This window comes from Coloeus monedula (genome assembly GCF_965178545.1).
Source record: "Coloeus monedula genome assembly, chromosome: Z".
Lineage (NCBI taxonomy): Eukaryota > Metazoa > Chordata > Aves > Passeriformes > Corvidae > Coloeus > Coloeus monedula.
Window position 1 is genome coordinate 20337815 of NC_138822.1, and position 26802 is coordinate 20364616.

Sequence of the window (26802 nt, forward strand, 5' to 3'; positions counted from 1 at the left end):
GCAAATATCTAGTGAGATGTCTGTTGTTCAAAGTCATGTTGCACAGAATCAGGGAGTCATTTAGGTTGGATAAGACCAAGTCATCAAATCCAACCTTTCACTAATTACCACCACCTGGCAAGCTAGACTACAGCATTAAGTGCCATGTCCTGTCATTTCTTGAACACCTCTGGGGAAGTGACTCCACCACCTCCCTGGGCAATCTGCTCCACTGCTTAAACAACCCTTTCCAAGTAGAAATTCTTTCTGATGTCCAATCTGAACCTCCCCTGGTGCAGTTTGAGTCTACGTCTTCTCATCCTGTCGCCAGTTGCCTCGGAGAAGAAGCCAACCCCCACCTTACTACGACCTCCTTTCAGATAATAGTAGAGAGCAATAAGGTCTCCCCGGAGCCTCCTTTTCTCCAGGCTAAATACCCCCACCCTCATCAGCTCCTCATAGGACTTACTCTCTAGATCCTTTATCAGCTCCACTGCCCTTTTCTGGACTTGCTCTGGCACCTCAATGTCTTTCTTGAAGTGAGGGGCCCAGAACTGGAAATAGAACTCCAGGTGCAGCCTCACCAGGCCCAAGTACAGGGGGACAATCACTTCCCTGGTCTTGCTGGCCACTGTTCTTGACACAAGCCAGGATGCCATTGGCCTTCTTGGCCACCTGGCCACACTGATGGCTCACGTTTAGCTGGCTGTCAACCAGCACCCCCAGATCCTTTTCCCTGGGCCACTTTCCAGTCACTCTGTCCCCAGTCTGTAGCACTGCATGGGGTTGTTTCAACCAAAGTGTAGAACCTGGCACTTGGCCTGGTTGAACCTCAAACAGCTGGCCTTAGCCAACAACTTTGAAGCACGTCTGTCCATTGTTGCCGAGAGAAAACAACACCTAAGTCACAACCTTGTCTGTGGTGTTCTAGAGTAGACCACTTCACCGTTATCAAAAAAAATGGTGTGAATTACTGGAGGTGCCAATGGCAGTATTTGGAGTTATTGTTCACTGGTTGAATACAGTATTTAGACTTGCTAAAAAAGTCATAAAGGAAAGCTATATTTTCCTTCTTTCAAAACCAGAGTACCTTTATCATCTTTATTTAGAACTAGAGAGATACTTTAATATGCTTTAAAGGAACTGAGCACACAGCTTTCACCCGTCATTAATTTTCTGTGGTTATGCAAAAGAAAATGAAATCCTAGAATCTCAGAGTTGGTTTAATGACTCTTTTATGAAAAGTAAAGTTCATAGTGAGATCACAGTTTGTAGAAGTTTATTATCTCAGAAAACATAAGCAATGTTTGTGTGAACTGAGAAATACAATCACTTTTCATTTTTGAGTCAGATACAGTAAGGAAAAAAGTCCTCTTTCAACAAAGCATTCCCTATGCTGCTTGTTAATTGGAAGTTAAAGTCTTGGTAAACACACAAGTTTCTTTAATCTGAGCTCACAAGCAAAATGAAATGTGTGTGTAATTAAAAATATGTAAATTTGTCTTATAAGTAGGAGTGGCCTTTTAAAGGGGAAAGAGCATCTAACTTGTAAGTTGTGGAAGTGATCATTCCTCTATCATACAGTTTTATTACATTTTTATTTAATATTTAGCCTCCCTTTGATCATGTCACACTAGCTGTATGTAGGTGTTTTTTCTTGTTTAGGTTAAAACTGGCATTGGTGGTTTACTCAGTCAGATTTAACCACAAAGTCTTACAGTTAAAAAAACAAATTCCAGATTTTCTCAGTTTTCAGATTTCCGCCTACTATATTCAGTCTAGTAATCATAAAACATCATGAGGCTTTTCACTTTAGAAATGCTGGCACATTGACTTGTCCAAGCCCACATGAATGGATTCTTTGAACATAAGAATTTCAGATCATACCTCATGAAAGCTTCTTCTGCAAGAGAAGGATGTTCACCATATTGTAATTTCAGGTTGAAAAATGTTATGTATTTGTTCATAACCTCTTGTAATTCCCTTGCTAGTGTGTGGTAATTGTTCCCAACTAACACAAGAGAGTTCTCCCCAGTTTCTTCCTTGCAGCCTCATACAATGAAGTAATAATACCAAGGTTATTTGTCAGTAGGGATCCTTTTATTACATCTGTTAGCATGATTAAAACTGTGATTTACTCAAGGAAGGTGCTGCAGTTTCACTGCAGTATAAAAGGAGAAAGAAAATCAATTGTTATCTTTAAGTGACACAAAAACATTTCAGGGTTCAAGTATTTTTTAAAATTCTCTTTAGTTTAAAACTTTGTTGTAGAAGTTTGAAGGCTGTATAGTGGATAAATGACTTTTATATAATTTTTAAAACCTGAAGAAGGATGAAAATATTCCTATCTTTTTGATTTTTTCCAAAGAGAAACTTTTTTCCATTGGGAAAGAAGAGAGACTTCTTTCCAGTCTTTAGAGACTCTAAAGACTTCTTTACATTGGGAAAACAGATACCCAAACAGATCTTTTTGTTGTTTTTTTTTTTTTTTTCCTTTAACAACAGTAAAAATTCTTGTAATCATTCAATTCAATGTCATGCACAACAATTTTCTCTGAGGAGAAAAAAAAGAAAAATTTTGAGTTTGTCTGTACTGTTAATTGTATTTTTCACTCTGAAGGTGTACGGATGCTGGATGGAGATGTGACAGATATGGTAGAAGCAAAGTCTCTAAGCCTTAATCCCCAGCACATCCACATCTACAGTGCCAGCTGGGGGCCTGATGACGATGGTAAGACTGTGGATGGACCTGCTTCTCTAGCACGTCAGGCCTTTGAGAACGGCATCAGAATGGTAGGTTGGCATCAAAGTGCATCACCTGCATCTGCTTTCATGTGGAACTGTAAGGGTACTTGTGCCCAGTGCATGCAAGTGCTCAGAATGAGGAAAGGCAAAGGACTTTGAAGGAAAGAAAAAAACTTACTTTGCATAAAACTAAAAACCTACTTTTCTTTTGTAGTGACCTCATGGTCAGTCTTTCCTGAAGTATCAGGGATGTTCATTTTCAACTGGAATACATCATCCTCAGTGTCATTTAAAACTGCCCTGAGGTAGTGACGTAATTAGAAATAAATTGACTGAGAAATGCTACTTTGCACAGCAGTGCCAAATCATCAAATCTGAGTTGCAAAGACATTTTAAAGCAAAACCTTTGATTGTCTTTCCTTCTGTCTTCACTTCTGTCATTCTTCGTTTCTCTTGATTTCTTAATGTAAGCTTGATGATTTTAATAGGGAGTTGGGGGCAAAAAAAGTCTACACCCATGGTTCTTTTACCATTTATGTCTGATCTCAGAGAATCTACAATACTGTGATGAAGGGGACACTAATGGAACTGCAAGGATGCAGGGGATCTTGCTCAAAAAAGTTTTATGTTTAAACATATATACGTGTTTGTTTAAATGCCATATTTCATGTAGGGAAGACAACTGTGAAAAGTTCAACCTGAATTTCTGTACCAGAGGGACTCAGCCATTTCCTCATTGAAATCTCAAGTTCTCAAACTGGGGATAAATATATGAAATAATTTGCCAAGAGCATAGATCTTGCCTACAAACATTATTGTTCCACTGTTGTTATTATTATGGCATTTATAGCAGTAATTTGAGAAGATGCCCTACAGAACCCAGATGAATTTCATTTCACCAGCACATTGCTCTGTATTTGAAATAAGCACCAGTCTATAGTGAAAACATAGCATTTAATTTTCTGAGGTAGGCTTTTTCTGATAGCAATGCAGAAAATATTTTGTATATTTTTTTGAGAAATAATAGAAGTCATATTTGGTGCAAGTCAAATTATTATCTTTATCATTTAATTTTTATGTCTTTTCATCAAACTTTGTTCTGCCTGAAGTTGCCCATGAAAAGTTGAATAGATCTAAATATTTCTGTATATTTGGATGTTTTATCTGTCTCTGACTACAAAAGCTTCTTCATTTCTACTCAGGAAGTAGAAGTTCTTTTAAAAACTTACATAAAAGTACACTGATAAGAAATACAAAACATTTAATGTTAACCTCTAATTTTCATTCTTTAAAATATAATATAAACTGAAAGATTGTAAATGCACATCGGAACTATGACCTTCCCTGTTGGGCTGTTTCTAGACCAAGAATTACTTCAAGGTGAACCTGTTCTCTTTCTTTTTAATAAACCATGTCTTTCTGTATTCAGATAAAGGTACTTTTTCTGTATTTCCTTAACTGTCATAAGCTGTGTCATTTTAAAGGATGAAGCAAATTGAAGAAGAAAATACGAGTTTTCTTTGGGATATTTATTGACAAAATATCCCAAAAATGGGCTCATTGTTCAAGGTTGTGATTACATACTCAGCCAAACATAGATTTCCCCAAGGAGTCACAATAATTGTGCAGTAATAATAGGCAGACAAAAATGCTTATTATGTTGTGTACAGATCCTTACTCTTCTTTTTCAGAAATAGTGAACCAAACAACAACCGTGTAACATCTAGGATAGCATCTGTGGTTCAAATTAAAGTAACATTGTATCATGGTTTAAGACAATTTAAGGAGGTGAATGCTCCAAAATTAGTTGCCTCCCCTTTTCATTTTATCCACTCCCTAATCACCAATAAGGAGGGATGAATGCAAGAAGATATAAGTGAAAAAATAACAGTTTCCTAAAACATGAAACAGGAACAGGGAAAAAAAACCAGTGATAATCAGTAGTTATAATGTTGCTGAATTTCTTGGATTCCTCATGGACTCCCCAGAAACAAAGAAAAACGAAACAGCAGAGAAACCCTCCCTCAAGATGGCACCCTCCATAGATGACTCTGTGTGGAGAGACAAAGGGAAAATGGCAGACAACTCTTGCCCCCAAGATGGCACCCTCTGCAGACAACCTGGGGTGGAGAGAGAGCACAAAGAGAAAAAAACAGCACAGCAACCGAACCTCCACAATTAAAAATCACCCTCCTGCCCCCATATATAACAACCAACATGGAACAAGGGCAAAACAGAAAGAAAACCTAGAATCCCTGGAGGCTGGAACTGGGTCAACAGCTGGAACTCATGGAGGGACTTCACCTTCTCCTCAGCAAAAATGGCAGTCAGCAGGCATGGACAACTCGGACTCCAAAGCCCTCCTGCTTTGACTGGGCATTGCTGGCAGGCTGGGGTGACTGTATGGAGAGAGGCTTGTTCTGTTTTCCTTGGCATGGTGGTGCAGCTGCTGTCTACCTTGCACTACCTCAGCTCACCCAGCAGGAACAAAAGAGAAAGAGAAAAAGCACTTTTGCCAGAATGCCCCCAGAATGCCTTAAGAAAGGACTAGCATACACCCTGACCTCACTGTTCCTTTTCTGGCCACCAGATCTCAAAGAGACAGTAAAAACTTTGGGCACAGATAGATATGGAATCCAACAATATTTTGGGTTACACTGGACACATCTGTACAGGAAGATTTGCCAAAACCTCCTTTCAGATCAACACAAAGTTTGAAGATTGATGTTCTTAATTTTTTGTGCATGTACACACACAATTGTCTATTAGAATTTTAAAATGGAACAGCAAAGGAAAATGCCAAGAATTTTTAAAAACATCTGAAAAAGAAATTTTGTCCGGCTGATTTAATTAAGAAAATTGAAGGTAGTGCTGAATAATAACTTTGATTAGAGCATAACCAAACTCAATTATTACTTTAAATTTATTATAGTCATGATGGAAAAAACAAAATGGATCCAATTGCCATCCATTGTTGAGTTTCTTGAGAGACTGGGTTCCATGAAAAAGCACCTGATTTATCTTAAGCATGTATTATTCCAATTAACAGCTTATGCTGTGTGTTTCACAACTATTATTATTTTACATCTGCCGAGCTAATATGATTACACCTTTCAAATCCTGCAGGAAATAACAAAGATGATTGCACAATTTTTCTGTAGAATTACACAGTGACAAGACATGCCTTGAATTGAAATAGACAAATCTATTTAAAGAAAGGCTACTGAGGAATAAATAAGTTCATGAAATGAACCCATAAGTTAAATATGCTTTAAAAATTCTGCCCAGGATCAAGGTAAAGGAAGAAGAAACCATTTTTTAAACCTGTCTATGATTTTATATCATCTTTAAGGGCATTTGGTTTAATTTTATTAAATTTACATACTTGAGTTCAAAGAGAAGCCTTGGATACTTTACTATCAAGCAATTTCTGTGGAAATATAGAATTCCCTTCATATCATGCTTTCAGTAGAGAAGGTCCTTTTCTTGAAAATAGCTGTAAGTGGGGAAAACTCTAGACGCTTGTGTTTTAAGTACTAATGTATTAGAACTTGTAGACCTAATAATATCAAGGAAAAATCGATTGTAATCATGCAGAATTTGCCTGAAAAAAAAATCAAACAGATGGTGGTATATCCAAAAGTAACATATTCAAGGAAAGATTAGGTGTGTAATGTCACATTTCACCCTGCGCTCAAGAACAGACTTAACATTGCATAACTTGATTGTGGCCAAATCATGTAGTAAGACTGTGCTGAGTCTGGAACAAAATGGAGAACACAAAAGCCTTCCTTGATTCATAAATATAAAATCTAAAAATGTTTTTAAGATGCCTGTCTGTGTCTCAGTCAATAAGCAGAATACTATAAGCACTTGGTGGAGTTGAGCTTGCTGATTCATGGCTGTGCCATGCAGCATCAGGGTAATTCATTTGTATTCATACAAATAAGCCTGTTATTCTAGGATCAGTGTCAATATCATTTGGAGAGGAAAGCATTTCAGATATTCAGGCTTGTTCTCTCACTGCTGCTTGGCAAAGACCTGATAGTCAAGTTCTGGATATGTGACCACTGTGGATGTTTTATGTTGAAGGGTTTCAAAGAGCTGGTTATCTCACTCTCCAAATGTCTCACCAACCACATGCTTTATGTTTCTGTAGTACACGTAAGGAAGTACATATAAATCAGCAACTGGTCGGGTCTTCCTTAGTATAACCTAGAGAGGGTGGAGAGGAAGGGAAAACTGCATGGAAACTTTTGGCACAGGGACCTTCATCTTATTTCCATGACACCACTCTGTTTAGCAAGCTGGACTCAAGCCAAAATATTTGATGGACATTAATGACCAGATGCTGTGTGGCTGAACCTCTTGTGCAAGCTCAGCTTGGTGCCTTCCCTCCCATCATCACTGCCCCTTCTCATCTCTCTCGCTTCAACAACTTTGGCTGCAGAGTATATGTTCAAAGTGCTTGCTGGGAGCAGAAAGGCTCTCTTACAATCACTAAACAAGCCTCCTACCCACATGCAAGACTGAGGGAGAAAAGGGAAGAAAAGGAGAAATCAAGAAGAATGATTTCACATTTATTATTATCATCATCGTCATTACTGTATGTTTCCACTCTGAAAGTGGAAGAGATTGCTCATCATTTGCAAGTGTTTAGGCAAAGGTTTGCTCCCTGTGTTCTACCAAAGATGTTTCTATTAAATTTTCTTGTCCTGTCATCATGTGTCTGCATCATTCTGAGTAGGATGTGTTGTCTACAGAAAGAGAAGTTGTTCTCTTTTACTTTGCCGGAGAATTGCATTACAGAAATCAGAAGCTACAGCAGGAAGACTTCTAGTCAAATGTGTCAAAATGGCTGGTTTTTAGTACATTTAAAGTGATACACAAAGGGGTTTTTTAATGGTTTTTAGAACTGTATATTGTGCTTTTTCACCTTGTACAGCTGTTTTTTGAGTCTAAATAACACACACCTGTGTTTATGCATGTCTGTGATCATATATGGACATCTTTTACATGCATGAGACTTCCTGCATGTTTCCAGTTAGTTGGCAAAAAATTACTTGTTGAAGATCAATCAGAGGAATTAGTGCTGGGCTTGGGAATGGTCTCAGAAGACATGACTTCCAGTATGCTGATTTAATCTAGTGTTAAGTCCTGGCATTTATCTATTGTATGATTTGCATATATACTGTGTATCCTAGTTGCATCTGTGATATAAAGTCTGAACATGTGATTTTATATATATATATATATATATATATATGCTTCAACAAACTGAGTTAAACTTTGATTGGCTCTGTACTAGAGGTGGATGCTGATTACATAACAGAGCTTGAAAAAGTCCATCAGTATTTTATCGTTGTATTTCTTCCTGCTGATGTCACAAGACATAGCACCATTGGCTTGATACTTGTAGTTCTAACATCTATCATCTACACCTGTCTTTTGTCATAAGCCCAATCAGCAGAACTTCATCTGGTAATTGCTTCATCAATATCCCTGTTTTGCTGATCCGTTTATTATTTTCTGGTTTCTCTACATCTTTTGGGAAGAGCCAGTCTTAACTGAAATCTTATGTCCATGTCTTTGCAAGGCAGTAGCAATCTTCACTATTGAAAATAATATAGCTTGTTGTTATATAATAATATTACAAATAATAAGCTTATTGTAAGCTTATAGCTTACCCATCTAAGTTTCTTACTTTCCTGTCTGCTGTAAAATGCCTCTTTTGCTGTATTTGTGGTGCATCTTATGATGTTAGAAAACTCCACATGTAAGTCATTACAAATTTTGACCAAGTGATCTCTTGGATAAATTGAATTGGAACATAGGACGTAAGACAGGAAATGACAGCGTAGGTCATCCAGTACAGCTCTCTACCACCACAGGCACTGTGCCCTTTAAATACATTGATCATTTTGTATTCTAGAACAAATCAGATTTTTTTCCCCCTCATATTCTGTTGGGAAAACGTTTCATGGCCAACATTATTCTATTGGTTAGAGGTTTTCTTCTAAGTTACAACAGGGTTTTCTCATGTGCAGTTTTCTGCCTCTTTGTTCCTGGGCATAAATTGTGCCTCATCTTAAATACCTTTCCTCCCTCCATTTTTGTTTCTGATATATTTTTAGAGCAGGGTCTCCTTTCAAACTTCATTTAGATGTGATAGATATGCCACACTCACTGATCACTTAAAGACTGGTCTGTCCATCTCCTTGCTCGTTAGAGTAGTGCTTCTCCACATCTTCAGCCAGAATTATTTTCTTGGGTGCAGGTGATCGTGATTACTAGATTCACTAAAATGCTCTTTCTCTTTTAGGTCAAAATCACCTAATTACTTTGTTTCCCCAGCTCATCCTTAAAATAGTCTACTCATAACTTCCTTGACCCCTATGTTTATCCAGCAGAGCCTATATTATTTCCAGTACAATCATTTCCACTCCCACCTTGCTGTTATAAAAATGTTCATTTTCTTTTGTTTCAGTACTGGTTTCTTGTAGGGCTCATCACATCTTTGCAGAAGCCAGACAGACTGGTTCTAATGCATTTCTCTACATAAAATAAGTTACCAGGCAAAAACTTAACAGGTTTATCTGAAATTCTAGAGTGTGTGTTGCATTTTAAGCTTTTGTCCAATAATGCAAGTGCACCTTACTGTCCTTTAGAATCTGTTCTACAATCTTAACAGTGATGTTTTGTATATCCAGTTTCCTTCTTTCAGAATTTCCAAATTTCATTCTTCTGGTTCTTTCTGAAACACGTTCTGTTTTCTGGCATTATTATTTCAAGTGTGGATACCAGAATGGGGCATGCAAGTTTTAGCATTCTCTACACATGCACAATACTGCTTCCGTATTCCCTGGACATGTTCATACAGACCTTACTTACCAATCCAGTGAGCAGACTATTTTAGGGCAGCTCATTCCCAGCTGATTATCTTCCATAGCCCTAGACTTCCTAAGCCACCGCTTTGCAAAAAGTTTGTCCAGCTACCTGTATTTCTTACCAATAGGCTTAATTTCTAGGTCTTACTACCTTGCATTTGGTTGATACATGTATCTCAGATGCCTTAATGACTTTGCAGATGTGCTTTACACTTGATACGATGTCCTTTTCTTCAAACAGGGATTTTCCAGAAAAAATGAGTTTAGGTGATAACCTTAACACGTCATTAAGCTAATAATAGTAATCCTTTGCTCTACTGTTTGCACATAGTTAGCAACTTTTCACATTCTAACAAAGTAGAATTTGGGATATTGCCTTCCAGTGAATGAAATAATATTTAGGCTCAGTGATACCTGGATGAACTTTGATGCTATGCACTTTATTTTGTTTGGGAAATATATGAACAAAGTGTGTGAACCAAATATATGCAGCTAGCACCAAGACAACCACGACCCACATCTGAAGTACAAAGAATAGATTTATTCCATCATGTCACTGCCTGGAGGAATACAAAGAAACAAAGTTGTATATTTACATTGCTAGCCTCATTTTATCAGGGCATGAGCCCTTCGTTACATATCAAAGAGCCTGGAGCATGCATGAATCTCACTGGGCTGTGTTTTACAATCTCAGAACTTCTTATCTTCCTTCCCCCCCTTACAAAGAGGCCCCCAGCCTATGGGAAGAATGCTTTTAAGTCTTTAACAACATCCTGTTATCTACTCTGAGAAAATTTCATTTCTTCTTCGGCAGACAGAAAACAACCCAAAGCAAACAGAAATACGTGAATTCTCTCACACTGAGTATATTCTAACATCTCCCAGGTGCAGGGTTGGTCTCTGAGCAAAAACAATTCTAAAACCAACTTACTTTTCTCTCTCCTCACCAATCTCCTGGTTTCCAACCATTTCCTCCTCACACAAAGCTAACCTTCAAATTGCTCTCCTTTGCTTTCTGTGAAAAATGAGCTTTTTCATGGATAGTCAGCATGTAGTACCAAAAAAATGTAGAAAAAGAAATAATATAACAGACATATTCTTACACTGCATTCAATGAAATACAAAAATCCTGAAAGATGGGAAAATTTGTAATTAGAGTTACAGGAAAATATACCCAAAATGTCCATTTTCCTTACAATGTCACAAAGTGTACTGGAAACCAAAACTGTTTGGTTACCTTATCCCATCTCACACATGCATGGAAACTGTTGAAACAAGCCAGAATAGCATTGCTGGTTTTAGACTTACCAAAATGCCTCTGGTTTTGGATGCCCAGCCTAAAACAGGTGATATATTGAACATAAAAAAAAACCCCCACACCATTCTTTTTGTGGAGTAATCTTAATTTGAAAAAACAATACTGAAAAGCAGCTTTGGCAAATTAATCTATTTCCATACGCTGAAGTATATAGATTTCCGGGCCTGCCTTTTTGAAACATGAATCTGGTTTCTTTGTTTGAGCACACCACATCCACTTCGCTCATATATTTGAACAACAGTAGTATCTATGTATTTCTATGTGTCATGTAGGAAAAATTAGATTTCTAGAATGGAAATCACAGGAAGTTTGGTGTCAAAAGTTTTCTGTGCAGAGAATTAACAGTTTAAGGCACAAAACTGTGAGGGCAATGACTTTTCACACAGCCTGTATGTTGTGTCTTAAATGAATGCTATGGGAGACAAACTGCACAAAGCTATTACTTCAGTCCTCAGCCTGCAAAAGTAGCTGTGAAGCAGCCATATTTTCCTGATTATCTACAGAAAAGTGCTAAATTTGCAGAAAATAAAAGGTTATTTTGGTTAAACCCCAAGGTTCAACAGACATCTCTAAACCTGAAGTTTTCCACAAGGAAGAGTCTGATGTAAGTAGTGAAACAACAGCTGTGTGGATCTAGTGGCCCTGGGCTCCTTTCTAGAGTGATTAATCAGATAGTAGTATAAAGGCAATGAGAACTGCCTGAACCCATCCCATGTAATGGGTGTTTGTGTGTAACATTGATCCCATATCGAGTTCTCACACTGATAGCTTTCCTGTGCACTGCCTGTTTATTTTGGCTTTGCATGCAGGGACAATTTCAGCTCTGATTAACTAGAGACTCTGTACAACAGAAATTTTGGCGAAGCAAGCTCTTGTGTTATCACGTTGTGTTTGCAATACATAACTTGTTTTATCCTGGTAGCAATAGTTATGATACTATAGAGAGAGAGCCTGAACCAGAACTGTGATTCATGCAGTCTTTGAGCGGGCTGTTTTGTTTAGGTAAATGAGAAATTCCTTCCAGTTTTGCACATGTTCATATTTCAGGTTTCAGCCAACAGTTCTTTTGGTTGCACTTTTGGCACTCTGTGGGGAATGTCTTAGAACTGTTTAAACCGTTCTTCGTGTGAAGAGTAAAGCAAAAATACACCATATGAAGCCTACACACTGAATTGTTCCACTGATATACCCCGATAATTAGTGTGCTTATACATGGGTGCTTGTGGTGATTCAATATGGTGGTTTTTTATACACACGTTAGAATGCTTTATCACTTCAATATTTCAAAGGTATCATACTCTAAGAGATAACAAAATACATTTTTTTCCTTTTTTCAAGTAATGGTTAATTATTTTGTCTTTCATTTTCTTAATTAGGGATCTATTTCAGAAGGAGCCAGTAGCCTTTCATAGCAACCACTTCCCTTTCCAACAATATGCGGTAATCACTGCTTTTTTTAAGTAGTGATATATTTTTGCGTTGTATATATATTATGTGTGTATACATGTTGTTGTGTTCCAGCAACAGGAAATATTTTCTTTACTTCCTAGTTTTCTTAAGAGTAAAAATATAACTGCTAATATAAAAACACAGGTGACCATTTTTGTCCATTCCCTCAACCATGCATCATTTATGCACATCTGTTTGGCTCATTACTTATTTCCTTAGCGATACCATAGGTGTGCATTTTTAATAAATTGATGTACAAACATGAATTTTTCTGAGAGCATGGATACCTCAACAGAATTGTTGGCTTGAGAATTTTCTCCTTTTATTCATGAATTTTTGCTTTTGATACCTAAGAAGATTGTTTAAAAAAAAAATCTGTTTGGCTGTCTTCTGGTAGCACTTCAGAATAGTTGACTTGGACTCTCAGCTTACCATTATCTGTTTTTGGAGAATGCCTGCTTTCAAGTTCAGTGCTGTGCAGTCTACAAAAGAGTTTTGAGGATGTTGTGCCTTAAGGATGTTGAGACTGTTTTTCATTCCCAGATTAGAGGTTAAATGGACTGGTAGAAATTCAGCAGGAGCTAGGAGCTGCTACTGGTCAAAAGCAAAATGCTGACAGTGAACAGCTTGGCATTGCTGTGTACAGGGCAGCAGCATCCACATCCTAGAGAGTACAGAAATCAGCAGAAACTGGAAGAAAGGAGATGCTGCGTCTCACAGGTGCATTTCTCAGGATGCTGTGATCCTTGATGCCTGGCCCTACAGTGATTGTACTATGCTGCACCTAAAAACCATGTCTGCATAGTAGGTTTTTCAGGGCTCCAGAATAGTGGCCTCTGTTCTGCACATTCAGTTATGAACATTTCCTCTTTAGGAATTAGTTTTTAAGGAAGAGGTCATACCATGGGCTACTTTTTCCAGCTTCCACTTATGGATCAATTTCACTTTCTGGCAGTAGTTTTTGTTCTTGGAAACATTAAGTAATTTTAGAACAGTATTAGGGAGAATATAGGAAATTAAATGTTTAGGCTCTAGGTGTGGATAGAGTGTCCCTTCTCTCTCCATTTTGTACTTTCATGGTTTGTTTTCTGCTCATCAGTGTGCAATTTCCAGCATATCGGTGCCAAATTACCTCTCCCTGGCTGCCACCTCTGTAACTCTTAATTACTCCACGTAAGCGGTTCTGTCCTCTGCCTTTTCTTCTCCTTCACATTTTCTTCCTTGTTCCTTTGTAAATTTGATCACTTCTATTAGGACAGTAACCCTCCTTCCATAGGCAGGTAGGGTTATTGGGGCACTTGATTCCTGAGCAGGTAATAGTCAGGATTCACAGGCTGGATTAAGGCAACTTGGCTTGTAAAGCAGTGAATGAATGTAGAGTCTAAAGTTTATAAAATAGTGTGATTTAAACTTACTCCACTGGCTCATGCTACATCTTGTAGGTGGAAACTGTTTTTATTAGATGGAAGAGTGCTGTAAGCAACTTAAAGTGTGTGGGACTGCTGGTTGTCTTTAGATGAGTGTGTGAAGACCTCTGCCTTGTAAAGGTGCCTGCCAGTACTACTAAGGCATTCACTCATAAAGATGTGGTGCATTCACAAACACACACACTTGGAGCAGGGTATGTTTCTTGAATAGTATAAGGAAATTCTGCAGATGTCATTATGAGCATGTTCATACTGGCTCTGATTCTTGGCAGACTTAACCTGCCCATGCTGGTGAACTGGAAAAAACAAAAAGGAGCTTTTGTATCACTTACCTGCTTGCAACTTGCTGACCAAGGAAAAGGAGGCATTAGCAGAAAAAAAAGCCAGAATTCCCCGAGATTCTTCTCTCGTGTTTTTTCAAGTGCAATTTCTGCCTTGGGGCCTCTTTGTGAAAGACCTGAGTCCATTTCATTTAAGGTCAGCCGTCTGTTGAGCGCACACTGGCTTTGTCCAGAAAATGTGCTAGAAAATTGGACTGTGGCTGGGTTAATAGCAAGTCACAGTCATCAGTGAAATACTTCTTCTTTTGCATAATGGGACAGCTGATTTGTTTTTTAAAATTAAATGTGACATTTTATGCAATTTTAAAAAGTAGACCAAATAAAAGGAGAACCTTTCATAGTGCATAATGCACTGATTTAGTGCACTGACAAGCACAAGTGCAAAACTATTGACACTGTGCAGAGTTTATAAGAGGCAGTCCTAGCTACCATTGCAAAGGGAAGAGCAGAAGCAACTCCTGTGCCTAGAGGGAGAGGGAATGAAATTTTAAAGTCATGGGACAAGCATTGAGCATACCTAACTGCAAATCCATTCAACCCTGGTGTATGCCTCCTCTATAGAAGAGTTACTAGCTCTTAGTTTTGCTCATGTTCTATTCATATGATTTGTAAATGCGCCTTTGCTTTTGAATAATAAATGACGTGTGTCTTCTTGGCATCTCAAGGCTTGCCTTTTTGTCTTGTACCCTTGGGCACCTGGCAAATGACAAATTATAGACTTAGACAAACAGTAAAAACTATACAGTGCCTTGCATGTGTGTTTATTTTAACTTTGTAACACAGTCCAACTGTTTTTTAACTGTATTTAAAGGATACCAACTGGGAATGACATTCATATATAGTAGAACAGCTGATGTTCTCGCTCTGTTTACTTGTTGGGCATAGTTATTAACAAGCTCATATTTTCCAAAGCATGTTTCGGTTTACTGAATTAAAGTAGAGTGTTTGGAAACCAAATGGTGAACCAGAATTTATTTGACAAATACTTGACAAATTCTTTTAGTCCTGTTCATAGAATCATCAAGGTTGGAAGAGGCCTTCAAGATCAGCCAGTCCAACTGTCCACCTACCACCCACTGTAACCATCTCTATCACACAGCGCCAGATCCAGACATCTCCTGAACACATCTCCTGAATTTTCCTGTTGAAATTAGTTTGGATGGTTACTTTCTAAATTATTTTTAAGAGTGCCATTTGCTTTGCCAAGTAGCTTCTAGGAACAAGATGTCTAGCATGTTTTCTGATCTGAAGGTAATACTATTATTTTCTTTGAACTTCTGAGCTCTTATATGCACAGTGCATTGGAGGAATGGGAATTCTTCCTTTGTATATAGTAGAAAATGCTCTTTTCCATTGGTCAATGCACCTGGTACTTATTTTTTATTGCAATAACAGAGACATTGATCCTTTACATATTCGCTGGAGACATTAGTTTTAAAGAAATATTTGCCATAATTTGTTTACCAAAAAAATGTAGCATAAAAATGTAAATCCAGGTGCAAATGGCTATTTTTTTTAAAGCCCTGCCCTTACTATTAAAAATCTGAATTGATGTTTATCATTTTTAAATGATAAATGCAGAATTTCTAACATCCATTGGCGTGTTTTCACAATTCTGTGACCAAAAATGGATTCAAATACCTGTTTCTGCAGCTTGTTGTTCATTATTAGCAGAGCAGCATAGGTATACATCTAAGGAAATAGAGATGCATTCTCTGTGCAGACAAGCTAATAATACAGTCATACCCTGCAGTGAAAATGTTTTTATTGCGTGGGACAAATCATGCTATACTGCTGTTTGCATACAGAACCATCTGCTGTCAACAGCAGAAAAATGACAGATAGACTGTTATTAGTAGGATTTTTTTTTTTGTGTGCATCTTCTTGAGTAGTTCTTATACAAAACTTTTTTTTTTTTTTTGATTACCCTGAATTCACATTTCTTCTATCTTGGTTGTATTGGTGGTTATTCCGAATTTCCCGTGGGGTATCAGTTTAGCCATATATAATTACATAATACTGCTTTCAAGACCTGCATGTGAAGAAGAAAAAACATGTAAAATGTGTCAAATTCTACAAATAACAGATACCTGAGAAAATTCATTAAACAAAGGTTCTGATTGAATATTTCAACACGTTCTGGAGGTAGAAGTATGACTGTATGATATTCTTTTTTCTGTGTATTCTACGTGCCTATATATATATAAACTTTTTTGGGTGAAGGGTTATGTAGGAGAGAGGTATTTTTTAAGGGAAGTATAGGACCAAACAGGAATCTGAACATGATTCTGAAATGGATGTCAGAATTGATGGTCAAGCCAAGAATTACCATTACCATGAAGGAAACAGAAGATGAAAGCAGATAATACTTACTGCTGGAAAGCATGATCTAATTTCAAGAGATGATGGGATGGAACCAAAATAAAACCAGTAAAAATCAAGCAAAAACACATCAAAAAGTAATGAACCAGCATATTTTTAGCATAGTCCTCCCTCCTATTGCCCACAAGTATAGAGAGAGGTATAATTTCTGTCTCCCTGACCTGCTGGTATAATAAATTGGTGAATATGCATGAAATAATTTTTCCCATTACCCTTCCTTTAGTCTGTGTTTTCAGAATGGAGGTATAAGAAGTAAAGATATGCAAAGGGAGATGACCTCTTTGTAGAAGGAAAGAGAAGTCACATCCCACTGGCTTTGGGAGGCTCTGAACTGGAACCTGCTAGTGGGAAAAAGCAGCCACAACAAGAATTCGAGATGGAAAGGGGATTTTCAATTGGTGAGGGTTAAAAATATGGAGAAGGAGAGCTGTAAGACTCCATAAAGGTTGTCTTAAAACAAACAAACAAACCCCAAAACCCCCAAACAAACAAAAAAACCCCATCACACTGAAAATGTTGCTATTTTTCATCTTTTTGTTAGTGCATTAGCTAAGATAAACTAAAGGAAGTGAAAAAATTGCAGTATTCAGAGTGATCCTGTCTGGAGAGTGTGGATTTCATAGTATATTAAACTTGGCACCTTGGGATTTTTCTCTCTGCTTGAAATGTTTTAAAGTGAAAATTTGCATTTTAGAGACATAGCTTTATGTAAACACTAGCCAGGAGAATTTGCTATTTAACTTACTTTGCTGAAAAGTCTTTCCAGGTAGTATACTTTTATTAAACTCACTAATTATCTCCATGATATTTGAGAAGTCATGGCAGTCTGGTGAAGGCCCAGGTAACTGGAAAAAGGGAAACATTGTACCCATCCTTAAAAAGAAAGGACTTTGGGAACTCCCAACCTGTCAACATCACCTCTGTGCCTGGGAAGATCATGGGGCAGATCCTCCTAGAAGCTATGCTAAGGCACATTGAGGACAGGGAGGTGAATCGAGAGAGCCAGCACAGCTTCACCAAGGGAAAATCCTGCCTGATCAATCTAGTGGCCTTCTGTAATGGAGTGACTGCATCTGTGGGCAAGGGAAGGGCTACAGGTGTCATTTATCTGGACTTCGGTAAAGCCTTTGACACATAACCCACAACATCCTTCTCTCTAAATTGGAGAGGGATGGATTTGATAAATGGGCTGTTGGATAAGAAAGTGGTTGGACACTCATATCCAGATGACAGTGGTCACTGGTTCGGAGTCCAGTGGACATCAGCAACAAATGTACCTCAGGAGTCCACATTGTTGTTATTGTTATGCCATGTTATCCAATGTCTTCATTAATGACCTAGATGAAGGGATTGACTGCATCCTCAGCAAATTTGCAGACGACACCAAGCTGAGGGGTGCAGTTGATACACCTGAAAGATGGAATGCCATCCAGAGGGACCTGGACAAGCTCAAGAAATGGGCCAATGAGGATCTTATGAGGTTTAGTAGGACCAATTGCAGGTGTTGCACCTGGATCAGGGCAGTCTCCAATATCAATACAAGCTGTGGGATGAACAGATCAAAAGCAGTCTTGCCAAGAAGGACTCAAGACAGACTTGGGGGTGCTGGTAGATGAGAGGCTGACATAAGCCAGCAATGTGTGTTTGCAACCCAGAAAGCCAATATGGTATTTTGCTTCTTCCTCTGAGTTTTCAGCACAACTTTCTAGGTAGATCCAGGTAACATAGATGCAGACCAACAAACAGTGTCTAAAAGTTACTGTGTTCATACCACTCATTTTCTCACGTTTTCCAATGTCTGGTTCTGCTAAATCCTGTTCTCATTTCAAATTCCTCTCAGGGAAGTTGTCTTTTCCTTTTCCTTTTCCTTTTCCTTTTCCTTTTCCTTTTCCTTTTCCTTTTCCTTTTCCTTTTCCTTTTCCTTTTCCTTTTCCCTTTCCTTTCCTTTTTTCTTCTTCTCCTTAGATGTCTTCTTTGGGAACAAGATCTGGCTATTAAGCAGTTGAGGGAGAAAAGAAGAATTATTAATCAAGTCTTTTGTACTGTTTCCGAACAGGGACGAAGAGGCTTAGGTTCAGTCTTTGTTTGGGCGTCTGGAAATGGTGGAAGAAGTCGAGACCACTGCTCCTGTGATGGCTACACCAATAGCATCTACACAATCTCCATAAGCAGCACAGCTGAAAGTGGGAAAAAGCCGTGGTATCTGGAAGAATGTGCATCCACACTAGCTACTACATACAGCAGTGGAGAATCCTATGACAGGAAAATAGTATGGGTTTTAATTATTTTTTTAAGTATATGTGTTTATATTTTGCTCAGTGGCTTTGAGGGGAATGAGTGAAAGAGAAATTCTTTGATAATTCCACCAATATACTAATGTCTTCCATTTGTTTTAAATTCGGTTATCAATAGTTCTCACGTTTAACATGCATGATATTAGCAGTTCACCTAGGCACCTCTCTATTTTCTCAGATTTATTTTGATCCAGCATCATTCCTTTTTTACATTCAGTGACAGTCAGTTATTGTTCATATTGCTGCCTATTCTGGAGATATATTCTAAGGAAAATTAGGCTCAGTGCTCATCTTTTCTGTATTGTTCCTCATCTCATTCCTAAGCAGCCAGCATCTATTTTCCCTAATGTTCTCATCTTTGCCAGAAAATGACAAATAGTCTTAATTCTGTTTGATAATCTGTTGATATCGTTAGTATTTGTCCATCCTGTGTACCTTTGCAAAATGAATGCATTCAGGATACTTTTCAGTATTCAACATGCTAGTCCTTTTAACCTTTTAAACCTTTGTACTCAAGGTTGATGAGGTTTGCTTATATTGTCCTCTTCCCTGCTTATTTATTCTAGTGTTTAACTTACAGAAATTAATTACTTCTTGATCAGAAATTGAAGGACATGGAGGGGGTTTTTTCTCCTGTATGTTTTCTTAAGGACTCATCTGATATTTCTTTCTTTCTGGTCCTTAGCAGATTCCTCTCTTTGTGTCAATAAAGAGTTAAAAATACTTCCCTCTATGTTTTTTTAATACTGTTTGCCTTGTCTTTCAGGATTCTGGGATGCTGGCCATCCCTTCTTGGATTCTTCTGTATTTTCAGATGGTCTAATTTTTGTTTTTAACTTGTTCTGAGATCCTTCTTCATTCCAATGATGTTTCTATTCTTTGCTTGCTTCTCTTCACTGAAACCTTCTCTCTCTCTTCCTGACATGTTTCTTGTTATCCCTGATAAATAATAATAAAGAAAAAAAATTACTGTATCTACTAGGAGTCCTCACTTCTGTGATTAAATTCCGTTCCCTGTCCTTAAAAGACTTTCTCTAACTTCTTCATATTTAAGTGAGACTAATAAGGTGAGCAGATGTGATTGTGTCCTCTAGGCTGACTCCTTACTTAGCCAAGTCTGTAGGACTTCCCTGTGTCCTTCGATTCCAGAAGTTCCAGCTCAACTTTCAGTAATTTTTGTAAATACAATTAATATTGCTTTCAAAGTTTTCAGTGACACAAAATCCACTTAAATTTAGTACAAGTGCTTTTAATTATTCATTGCCATTAAAAAATTTCACTTGTTTGCTCTCTGAGCCCGTTTAGCTTCAATTTCTAAGCATTTGGTGTCACAGATTTTATTGCTAGTATGAAGACTGCTCCAGTTGTCTACTGTCTTCTCTCTGCCCATGTAGCCCAAGCAGTTAATTCCTTTTGATAACTGAAGGTAAGCCTCTTGCATCGTTCAGTCTAAGTCATGTTTTCTTATAAACCCTTCTTCATGTTACAAACTTCTAGAATCCAAACTGGATACACCAGTCAGGTAGCAGCCGTATTCAGTGAAAGCACAGGAAAACGTGTGTCTGTCTGTTCCAGGTCAGTTTTCCTTTCTTTATTTATTGACCTGGGCTGGGACTTGTTAGCTTCACTATCATGTAATGTGTCCATCACTGTGTGATGCCCAGCCCACTTTCAGAGCTGCTGCTTCTGTTTTTCAAAGTTGGTGGTGAAACAATATATAAAAGGTAGCTAAGGTCTCCTTATTCCACCATTAATGACTGGCTGGTTTAGTTCTCAATTTAGACCAGTCGTCATCATCACTTTCTCATTTTCCACGTTTCTCTAGCGCTCATTAGAAGGTGCTGGTCTTTTCTTCCATGTCTTTGGTGAAAGCTTTAGGTCATCCTATGGCCAAGAATGAAATGGTAGAAGACCTGATTAGAAACAAGGCTCATTTCTTCTATGTGCTGTAAGGGTAAATATAATTTTCCTGCTTCTAATTTTTTATACATGCTTACATTTTCAGACCTCATAATTATCCCAGTTTAAATCAATGTATTATGTATCATGTATCTTTTTAGTCTCTTAAATTTAAATACTTTTTTTTAATGTACAGTATTATGTTATGTGTCTTGTATAATCCTGAGTATATTACTTACAGCCAAAGTGAGGGCCAGAAAAAAATACTACAGTACTTTGGCAAGCTTACTTTTCCAACACCTTATGTTATCCACCATTGAGTATACTACTAGTTAATTAATCTACTAATAATTAGTTTAAGTCCTGTATCAGTTGTTTTACACTAGATAAAAAGGTGTAGATGACATTATTAGGGCAATACTGCTTATCCTGTTAAAATAATGACACTATGCAGGTTTTCTTTCAGTCTTCTGGAACTTGTCCAGTGTTCAAACATTTGCTAAAAACAACAGAGCAGTTCCCTTTCCAGCTCTTGTAAAAGTCTTCAGTGCTTCCGATCTTTTTGATTTAAATTTATTTAAAATAGAGATAAATAGGAAGATGATTTATCATCTCTCTGTGCTCTGAAAATTTAATTTAGACTTTTTTTCTCCAAAAAGAAACATTCAGTGAAATAGCTATTCACTATAAACTATTATCTCTGGACAATTAAAACAATATTGTTTTGGGGGTTCCTTTGCTTCTGATCTATAGGAAAATAAAACATACTTATGTTTTATTTTTTAGGCAACACAATTTAATCTTGTCTTTCCTTATTGCCTCTCTGCACCTTTTACCTTCAAATGTTATTAATTGCTATTCTTTTATATCCTTGCTCATGTTTTTAATCTCAAGTAAAATATCTCTGTATTTCTCAATCCTTATTTGTAATTTTCTACATTGCTAATTTAAGCTTTGTGCATTCCTCCGATTTCTTAATAGCTGTGATTTTCTTGATTGTCATACATTCTTTTCAATTAACACAGACTTTCTGCTTTTACAGAACTACTATTTCAGTAAGAGAACATTTCCAATTTCTGACATTTCACTCCCTTATGTCTTGCACTAGGATCAAAAACACCTGGAGGCGATCTCACCCTCGTTGTTGATGACTTCTTGTGGAACACAAGCATATATAATTTTTTAGTTTACTGAAGTATAGTACCCATCACTTCAGGAATTTTGCACTGTGCTAGTACAGGCAGCTTAATATCTTACTGTAAGATTTTCGAAAGGTGTACTTTACAAAGGAGATAATAATTATTATATATAGAATGCACATAGATTATCCAATAATTAGGGAAAGAAGGAAGATATTTTACATAAACATTATTGAAAAAAATTAAAAATGTGCTTCTAAAAATGTTCTTAATTGGAGTCTCCCTTGGAGATCTCACACTGAATATCAGAGATAAGTAAAAATAATTTTTAATTGAATTCCATGAATTCTATAAACAGTGATTGTTTTTACTAGTCAGATGCATCATTCTTTTCAAAGCACTTCAATTCCATATGCCAGTCTTAGTTTAGTCCTACAGTGTGCATTATTTTGTACAGCGAATGGCAAAGGTGTAAGTCTACTGAGGACCCATAAGAATTAACCCAAGTCTATTGACCATTTGTTTACCAGAATGTGATTTATCCTTGACTAGTCTTGTGCAAAGCAGCCTTGCAGTTGCATGTGCCATAAGAGTCACTGGTCCCAAATGCTTGAAAATCAGACTGTAAAAATTCCTGACATGATTCTTTTTCCTGTACTATATTATCAATTGACTTCTGAAACACACAAGTTATTTATGTTTTACTACTGGTACTTGGTATTTAAAGCCATGCAAGGCTCTTCGCCCTCCAGACACTTTCAATGACAGAGCAAAACAATGTACAGGTGATGAATAGCTTCTGTTTGTGTGGTGTGTAAACCACGTGTCCACGTAAGGGATAACTATGTGCTTCTGTTATGCTACAAGCCAGTGAGAAATCAATGAAATTGTGAAGCCAGCTTTTCACAGTGATTATTGAAAAGTCTTCTCAGCATGCACACCCTCCCATGGAGGCAGGAATTCTGCTATTACTTGTGTGACTGTCTTGCTTATAGTCTGTTTTAAGAGCATTAATGTATCACTATTCTCTTCTCCAACTTGTCTACCAAAATTCAGTCCTCCTAAAGTCCTATCAAATACCATTTACCTTGGAAACAAGTCTTATTTGGAACAAGAACTGAACTCAAACAAGAACAGAAAATTTCAATACAAGGTTTTTTTAAACTGCTGTAAAGTGCTAGAGGAGTCTAGAAACTGTATGTATTTGTTTTCATTGTTGTACCACACATCCTTTTCACTGCATCGTATCTCACACTTTTGTCTAAACTGATGCTCCTTTTGAGTCAGAGGTTGTCTTTATATCTTTCCACAAGAAACTGAGAGCTTACAGCAAGTTTAAAGGGAAAAATAACAGTATAGGGTGACTAGAAAGATTATTATTAAATTTTAATTATCCAAATTCTGTTATGCATATTAATTTATAGGCAGTCGACAAACAATGCAGGGCTTAAGTCTGTGCCAAAATTTGAAGAGTAACAATGTTTGATCAAATCACAGGATGATTTTGTTTCTTGGAATGAGACTCCTACATTCAAAATAGGAAACAAAAATACCACAGCAGTAAACCAGGAAGGAGTGACCTGGCACAGGATTTACAATCAACATCAATTTTTTTTTTTTTTTGTTCCTTTCATGTAACACAGAACAGATTTCAGTATCATATGAGATTCTGTCATGTTGTAGTACAGAAATACCTACACAATACTTAGGAACAGTGAATGGTTACAGTTGTATAGTGCCATGTTCCATGGTTCCTTCCTCTTTTTCCTTGCAATTCTTTAGCTGAATATCTTTCTTTTTTCTTTTCTTCTCTGTTTTTCTGTCCATTAAGTGCAGAATATATTATAAGGTAAAGGAACAAACAGTAACCAAGCATTAGAAATTCATTATGTAGACTAAAAATTCTTTTAAAAATTATTTGATTTCAATATGGAGTAATAGAATCACAAACACATCTGTAACTACACAAAACACTTTTTTTTCTGTTTTCATTACTATTCCATTTTTAATAATTGCTTGTTATGAATATGGGATGTAACATAATTTTAGAAGTTTTTCTAGTCTGGAGGGGTTTTCTTGTCTTACACAATGACAGCTTGAAGTATTTTAAGCTAACAATACAGTTAGACACACCTTGCAGGAATTTCTTTTTCAGGAAAGGTACACCAAGTGCACTTGACTTCATACTGTACTGAATTTTATTGCAGTGATTATTAGCCTATGAATCAAGTTTCCACCCCTTGGATATATTAAAATGCTCAAAGCATACAAATGTTCCGAAGATGAAGATAGATGTATGCCTTTTACATAGACTCTTATGGAAAAGAGCCAGAATTACTTTTAAGTGTTTTCAAGTGCAGCTGCAAAGTACTGGCATAGTTATAGGCATGGAAACTTGCACAATGGGACAGAGACAAATGGACAGTAGGTAAAGACTATAAAATTATGCTTCTTTATAGATGGTTTTTCTCATAACTCAGTGAGTACAAAAGTATTGGTTAATAATATGCACTTGTCAAGGAATTTTTTCCTATTACTCTCTTCCTTGCTGCTTTGAATACCATAGGACAATGCTTAAAGACAGCTTCCCCCCTCCAGACCATGTGGCTAGGATAGGTTAAGCACCATGTAATAGAGTTATCAATGTGGTTCTTTCACTTATCAAACTTACTGTGTGAATGCATTTCGTTTGAATTAGTTTCTCAAATTACTTCCTAAAGCACTAAGGATTTGACATCAGAAAGTTCCTCATAGGTACAATTTATAAGCCTAATAAATTACTTACCTCCTGCAAATAACCTATCTACTTAATATTCCACCTGTTTTCTTGTCTTCTGATAAATAGCAGTTCATCTCTTTTTGTTGATAAACTTCTACTCTAAGTAGAACTTAAAACTGAAACAACAAAAAAAGCCCATCCTGTCTCCTGCTAGTTCTTAAAACCCAGAAGCCTGTTCTTCTTCAGAAACTCACTCAGATTGCCAAGATAATCACAGGACACAATGTGGCATCTTCTATTCTGTGTACATACAGATACCTAAATACATAAGGTGTGTAGAATGTACAACAGATTTTTGTTAAAATCTTTTCACTTCTAGGGACACAGATTTATAGAAATCAACATGTCTTGAAGAACGGTAGCATAAGGTAAAAAATAATTCAATCGGTTCGGAAAACTCATGTCATGAAATATGAAATATCAAGAAATATAGAGGCTTAGGGTGCATGAACTTCTTCTCTGCCAAGAGAAATCCCGTTTTTTATTTTATCCATTTATTTCCCAGTCAGTAAAACTATGGAAAGACTGATCATGCAACCTTAATAATGACTGTACAGAAATGGCATCTCTTCCAGAGGCCAAGTTGCTCAAAGCAATTTGCTTCTATAGAACTGTCACAGTGTGTCTAGATGTTTTGCCATTAATAAATGCATAGTTTCTTTGGAAGCTTTTCACCAATGCTTATGGGAGGTATTTCAGTGCATTGCAGTGATTTTTATAATTTCTGTCTGCCGTTCACTGGGGTGTCTGTCTGAGCTTGCTAATTTCATGTTGATTAAACTAGGCAAGTACCAGAAATATTGTCACTGTCTTCAATCAAACCTAGTTGATTCAACTAATTTAGAAGCTGTTGTAACTCATGGCCCTGGAAATATTGCATGGACTTCTCTTAGGCAGTTGGATCAGCATTTTCACAGATTAGCAGTTGTGTCATACTCAACAAAAGATTAAAAAATTTCTCATTCTCCCCATCCTAAGGATCCGAATGACTGCTAATACACACTAATGGCAGCTTCGTGGTGCTATCCAATACCACATCCTTTTATTGTGATTGTTGATGTTTTTATGTTGTTCAGGAATTTCGGGCACCATTTTTCATCTTGAAATTTGCTCACCTCTTGGTGGTCATGTGTTCTTTTTTCTTGGGGTAAATGAAACAGTTCTCTGCAGTGACTCCATAGTGCTGGAAAACATGCCTCAGATTTTGGGAGGTAATCTACACCTAAATATCTCAGCTCCTGTCAGTAACTTTCCTTTGAATTAGTTCAAATGGGGTTTACACTTACAAAGCTTTCTCAACACATTTTCGGCTGAATTATCTGCTGAAAGAGAGATAAGGGTCTGTAGTTTAAATTGCTGCTACAGTATCTACTTAGAACATGAGGGACAATGCTGCCCAAATAAAGACATGTCATGGCTTATTGTGCTTGATATCCACAGGACAGTAGGATCACTCTGGAAGGATGTTCTTCCAGAGGATGAGAAGCAAAGATAGCACAATTCAGTGTGTGTTTCACTGTATTGACAGAGGCTGTCCCTTAGGGAAAAGCTGCTATGAGAACACTTTTCCTGCCTGAGCTCCTGGAGGCTTTATTGCCTTTTGGTCCTCCAAGGAAAGCACCTGCTGCACTACTTTTATGCAGGACATAAAGTACCAGGATATGAAAGACATGAGCATCTATTAATCCCTTTTTCACTCTCTTTTTCCTGGCCTTCCTTTTGGTCCTCACCACAGCAATGACCAGTATTTTCCAGATGGGATAGCTCTATCTCATATGTCTCTGGGTGCATGTCATCATCTAGTACTTGGACATCTTAATCCCACCTGGAAAATCACTACTTGAATTTTCACATAGAGGCAATGCAGTGTTAGGACTGTTCCTGCTGCAGTTTCATCTCTTAATATTGTCACAGCTTTTATGCAATTTTCATTCATAAAGCTTTTCCCAACGCTGGTAATTTTCATTGTCTAAATGAATAGACTGTCAATAGGCAAGAGGGCAAGAGAGAAGGAAGTTACATTAACAACTTTTTTATGGGGTTCCAACTTCCAGCCAATGATAGATGAAGAAATTATTTAACAAGGTGTGCATTTATGAAGAATATTAAATAATAGGGGGAGATAAAGTACTGTCTAGACTTCATTAATCAAGAAATCTGGCC

At 37.2% G+C, this 26802-nt stretch overlaps 1 protein-coding gene across 1 annotated transcript in view; it reads left to right on the top strand.

Moving 5' to 3' along the window:
- PCSK5 (proprotein convertase subtilisin/kexin type 5) overlaps window positions 1-26802 on the top strand; it is a gene marked incomplete at both ends in the record, with an annotated part of 173808 nt that overhangs the window by 93680 nt on the left and 53326 nt on the right. The window contains 2 exons of the mRNA XM_082302244.1: window positions 2600-2772; window positions 18585-18797. Of these exons, the coding sequence (XP_082158370.1) occupies window positions 2600-2772; window positions 18585-18797 (386 nt within the window). The remainder of the gene's footprint in view (window positions 1-2599; window positions 2773-18584; window positions 18798-26802) is intronic.